We start from the raw sequence: 5,525 nt of genomic DNA on the forward strand, positions 1-5,525 counted from the left end.
TGATGTGTTGAAAATATGTCAAGATTGGTCTCTATTTGTAGGGAATTGAAAAATATGAATTTTGATATATTTTTTGATTTTTGATATTTTTATTAAAATTATCTTTTTAACGAGATAAATTTTATCCTAAAAAAATTTATAAAACAACCAATTAATAGATGTCACCTCATCCTAAAACCTATCCAAAAATCTATTTAATAATAAAATAATGTTGTGAACTTTGTTTGGGTGTGCAAACAGTTTGCACAAACACAACCACTTCCAAATTTTTTTTTCTTTTTTTTAATTAACAGATTTTTGTCTTATTCATTTTTAGGTTGGTTTGGTTTGTGAATGAAGGTAGTCTAATCCAATATCAACACAATACCTAACAATTTTACATCTCGATTAAATATCGGATTTCCTCGAGTCAGAGTTAGGTTATTTCGCATTGGGTTGGGTTGGTTTGACGGAGTCGGTGTTTTGAACACCCTCGTTTGAGTAAGGTCGTTTGAGTAAGGGGTTGGATAAGACACGAGTATGTTGGAAAGAAATAAAGATCCCAAAGTCAGAACACCAGTGGAGTGGATGCCGGTGATCGTCAACGGAGAGCATCGTAATGGAAGTGTTTTATGGAAATTGGTAAAAGCTTAGGGAGGTTTGATTTGGTTGTAAAATGGAACATTACAAGTCTAGAAACAGCGATTTCTTCCACTTCACAAACCCTCATGATGATGTTAGTGAGTTAGATGACGAGGATTACGATGAACTGCAATACTACGATGTTGATGTTGATGATGATGATGATGTTGATGATCGTAGCTGCAATTTCAGTTTCCATACTTTTAGTTCCCTCGGGGTTACTCCAGCTCCGCTCCCTAATTTCCAGGTACAATTTCCCTAGCTTGCTGCTTCTATTCGTTTTTCTATTTTGTTCTTGATTGTTTTAAATGGTTGAGGAAGCAGATTACTTATGAATCTCATGAACCCTAAGTTGAACTGCTTATGCAACTATATTCTGATTACAGTTGTTTATGAACCCTATATTATATTTGACAGTACAATCCGTAAACGTAATAGAATATGTTGGTTTGTTCTACAGACTAATGGTTTGATGAATCAGAATGATACCGTGACCACTTCGTCTATGGAGGAACTTGGGACCTTTGACAATGGGGCCTTGATTTTTCAGTTGGACAATATAATGAAGAATCTTTCTGATAACCTTCAGCATAGAATTGAAGGCATTGACACACAAATCTCTCGACTCGAGGATGAAACTTGCAAGATCCATAAGTATGTAGAAGATGTGAAGGACTCAACTGAACGGTATCATGGGACGACCCACCGGAAGCTCAGGCAGATGCATAGTATTTTACAAGAGGTTCCAATCTATACTATATAATCGGGCTTTATTTTAATTTTGCTTTTGTGGTTGTACATAATTTCCAACGTAAGGAGTTAGAAAGAACGTGACAAATCACATAGAACAGAGACCCCATATTGTGACATCTTAATACAAGTATTCCGCTGCTTAGAAACAGTTTCATTTCCAAAATTTGTGGCAAAGCTAGTAAATGTTATTGTCATAAGGAGCCTCAACCAACTGTGAAGCCTTGGCATCTAGATTGTTTGAGAGTATGCAAGTCAGTCCAAATTGCTCACTGAGTGACAGATGGGAAGGAGTAGGACACATAGGAAAGTTAAAATAGAGGTTTATTTTGGTAGAGGGAGTTTAGTGAATGCTTCTTTGATTGATTCTATTACAATTGTGGGTGCTTACCTTTAATATAATCTTTACCTCCTTGAGAGAATTTGACACAATGACATTTTAGAAATATGAACATTCTAGGTACAAGAAGTTCCTGGCTTCTACTACAAAATATCTAAGACTCCTAATATGTAGATGATTCTAGAGGATGTTAATAGATACTAGAGTGTCCTAGATTGTTAAGAAAAGTCAACGACTTTAGAAAATTCTTGAACATGCCACTTCTTATCGAAATCGCTATGAATATGTAGAAAACACAAAATTTCTATAAATTAAAGTAGTAGGGTTACATATTTATATAACAATTATTGAAAATTAAATTTAAAACACAAATTATATGCCTATGCATGAATTCATATACATGTAAGTAAGCATATAAAGACAACTTTCATATGCATAAAATCAGCAGCCATATATAATTACAAACTATCCCAAATAACAACATATAGATATTCCAAATTGAAAAGTTACAAGACCAGTATCTAGAATCAACTACTGAAACAAAAGTAACTATAAATATTGAAAGATATAAACAACCAATTTTATAATCTTATATCTAAACTATACTACAAGAACAAAAAGTGTGGCAGTCTGGCAAACGCCAACCAGGTGTATCTTTGGGTGCTTGAGTGACACAACCTCACCAGCCTAGATGACCACTGAGATTGTGCACCCCTATTCCTTATCATATCAGTTATCCAAGTTAGGATATTCCCCCTCTGCATGGTCTGGTGTCTGAGGGTATTGCAATCTGTAAAGAATAAGAAATGGATCAGGGGATTTTGAGAACTTTATTCTTTTCTACACTATACTGATGTATTGATGCTGCTGGATCCGAGCTAAATAACCAACTTCTTAACTACTTTACTGACTAACCATGCCTCCACTATTACTTGTTAAATAACAACGGGTATGAAAAATCTAATAAAATGCCCCCTCAAGATGGACTCGCAAAGATATCTTGAAGAACCATCTTGGACATAAGAGTTAGTAACTTGGAGTTCAGCAACAACTTAGCAAGAATGTCAGCAAGTTTAAATTGATTGCGTATTGGTATCAGCTTAATAGTGCGATCAAGAACCTTATCACAAATAAAGTGGCAGTCAATTTCAATGTGTTTGGTACATCAATGGACGGGTTAGATGTTAATTGAATGGCCGAACTATTGTCATAGAACACCAAGGTAGGAGCATGAATAATAACCCAAATCCCATAAGAGCTGTTGCAGCCAAATGAGCTCACAAGTGACAACCACTATGTCTCGATACTCCACCTCTGTGGAAGATTGAGAAAAAATTGATTGTTTCTTAGACTTCCAAGAAATCAAAGAATCTCCAAAGAAAACGTAAAACCTAGTAATAGATATTACTTGCAAGTTGCGAGTGACTGGACATCCAGCCCAATCAAAGTCACTAAACTTCTTCAATAGAGACTCAGTGGAAGAAGCATCCATGCCTTGGACTGAATCAATCCATCTAGACGGTTATCAATGTTGTCTTTGCCTTTCTTCCGTATAGCAAGAGAGAAAATCCTATTTACAGATGAAAGTGGATCCGTAAAGAGGATTTTTCAATTACGAGGACCATTGCTTTGTTGAAATTGTTCTCCAAGTTGCTTCCAGATCTAGCATGCTGACTCAGAAAATATAACACTGGCCGATATTTCCCTGGATATTAAATTCAGAATCCAAGAAATCACAATATTGTTGTTTCTAATCCACGACTTGAGTTGTGTTGGTTCTGAAACATTTGGTTTCGGCTGTGCTCCATCAATATTGTTTTGTTCTTAATAAACAACACAAGTTCCATCGACATACTCCAGGAGGCATAATTGTCTCCTGTGAGCGTCCTCGAGACCAGGATTATCATAATGATCAGTGATCAAATCAAGGAACTGTGTCAATTAGCCGAGGAACGATTAAAGTTGGCTGATTAAGAACACCAAGTCCGAAGAAGATTAGATAAGAACATGGTGAGTGAAAGTATGCTCTGATACCATATTGCAATCTGAAAAGAATCAGATAATGATGAAAATGGAACAGGGGATTTTCAGAATAAGCTTTCTTCATATATTATTTTCTACACTACACTGAGGTATTTATACTGTTGGGTCCTAACCAACCATAGCTAACTTCTTAACTACTCTACTGACTAACCGCACCTCCACTATTACTTGTTAAATAACAACTGATACAACAAATCTAATAGAGGGTCCTTCCTCTACTCATTGAGGACACCCGCAATAGAACCCAAAAAGAGATCCTTTACAGTGATTGAAGCATAGCTCTGCTATTAAGTACCTATAATTCTCTTGAGAATGAAATAGCTGGGCTGAAAGAATTGAGCAAACAAGGGATTTTATTATTAAGCTTAGGTTGAAAATGCAACTCTTTCTATCATAATGAAGTGCTTAGGAACTTGAATTGGTATGGTTGAATTACATATGTGAATAATTTGTCAGGTGCAAGATGGTGTTCTGTTCTTGAGAGACAAACACGAAATAGCAGAAACGCGGCTTCAGCTTGCTAAACTTCAAGGTTCAAAGGTCAAAAGATCACAGCAATGGGTTTCAGGAGGGACCTTGTGAGAGAAAATGTAAGAAAACTGACAGAAAATGGTTCTTCAGTGGATCTTAATACAGTGCTTGGTAGGATGATGAACCACAAATGAAATGATCTGACCTATTTCTTTGTTGAGGGTTATATACTTGAAATAAAAACCTATGATGTACAGAAATCGCAATAGTGAAAAGGCACATAATTCTGGCTACACAACCAACAAATTGAAGTTCCTAGAAACTCAATTCCGGGATTGCAAAGGGTAACACTAAGGTATTCTGGTACGCTGGTCTTTTAGCTCCCTACATATGTTTCGTACTTTCCATGTTGTTTGTACTATTACAAATGATCTGTGATTGATATATGTTTGTGTAAATCATGTTATAGATTGCCACCATTTGTTAAAACATGTAATTGATATATGTTTGTGTAAATCATGTTATAGCTTGCCACCATTTGTTAAAACATGTAATTTGCATAACGGCCCTGTGACTGTACATATGGTTCTATCAATGGATGAAAATTAGCAATAAACAATCCAGCGTCACCCATTCCAGAATGAAGATTAGAATAACCTAATTTCACATCCATATCTCCATTTCTTCACACAATATTCTGAAAATTTTCTGCATTGGGTTGATTCTTTGAATGATTTCTTGATGAATCGATGCTACAAAGTGTTAGTTCATTTGACCGTTCATTGTTGTTACTTGTTTAAATTACATTTACTCTTGTATGTTTCGATTAAATATGTGATTTCAAATGTTTATGCTGGACTTGGAGACTTTATTTGTTCATAGTCAAATTCATTTTCAACATATTCGATTTGGATTAGTACTTTTCAGATATCAAAGGATTGCAGATTCAGATGTGAACGTGTTGGATCAACTATAGGTATATACAAATGCATCTATTTATGTGCATATGTGGCTGTTCATCAACTTGTTACTATCCATATGCTCCACTTTATTGTTTTATTTAACATTTTCAGTTTATTGGTGATGTAAAGATGAACCCTACATATGATTTTGTGTGGTATGTTTAATCTGATGATAGATTTGGCAAAATAAAAGAACTAAATCGAAGGGAAGATGGGCATAAGGAAATGGGACATTGTCCGAAATAGCCATCTTTGACTCTCCAATTCACTTTATAGCTGTTTTTCTACATAATTGACTGAAACGGTCAGGAATTTACAAGTAGCACTTTAGCAACTTG

General features: G+C 35.3%; 1 protein-coding gene across 2 annotated transcripts; it reads left to right on the forward strand.

Moving 5' to 3' along the window:
- The first annotated feature begins 492 nt into the window (after nt 1-492).
- On the forward strand, nt 493-4,772 carry LOC112509289. Of its 2 annotated transcripts, none has more exons than XM_025114163.1 (3): nt 493-868; nt 1,082-1,363; nt 4,211-4,772. In XM_025114163.1, the coding sequence occupies exons 1-3, from the start codon at nt 656-658 to the stop codon at nt 4,334-4,336; spliced, it is 621 nt and encodes a 206-aa protein (XP_024969931.1). In that variant the 5' UTR covers nt 493-655; the 3' UTR covers nt 4,337-4,772. The 2 variants fall into 2 exon arrangements, with proteins under 2 accessions (XP_024969931.1, XP_024969932.1); XM_025114164.1 differs by having other exon boundaries at nt 510-868; nt 1,103-1,363.
- Nucleotides 4,773-5,525: the final 753 nt, after the last annotated feature.

Source organism: Cynara cardunculus (genome assembly GCF_001531365.2).
Source record: "Cynara cardunculus var. scolymus isolate 2C chromosome LG 3, CcrdV1, whole genome shotgun sequence".
NCBI lineage: Eukaryota > Viridiplantae > Streptophyta > Magnoliopsida > Asterales > Asteraceae > Cynara > Cynara cardunculus.

Excerpts from the sequence above, each read along its gene's own strand:
- LOC112509289 (XM_025114163.1), top strand. The coding sequence starts at position 656 with ATGGAACATTACAAGTCTAGAAACAGCGATTTCTTCCACTTCACAAAC. Across the intron at positions 869-1,081 it reads CTCCGCTCCCTAATTTCCAG|ACTAATGGTTTGATGAATCA; the intron begins GTACAATTTCCC and ends TTTGTTCTACAG. Across the intron at positions 1,364-4,210 it reads TGCATAGTATTTTACAAGAG|GTGCAAGATGGTGTTCTGTT; the intron begins GTTCCAATCTAT and ends ATAATTTGTCAG.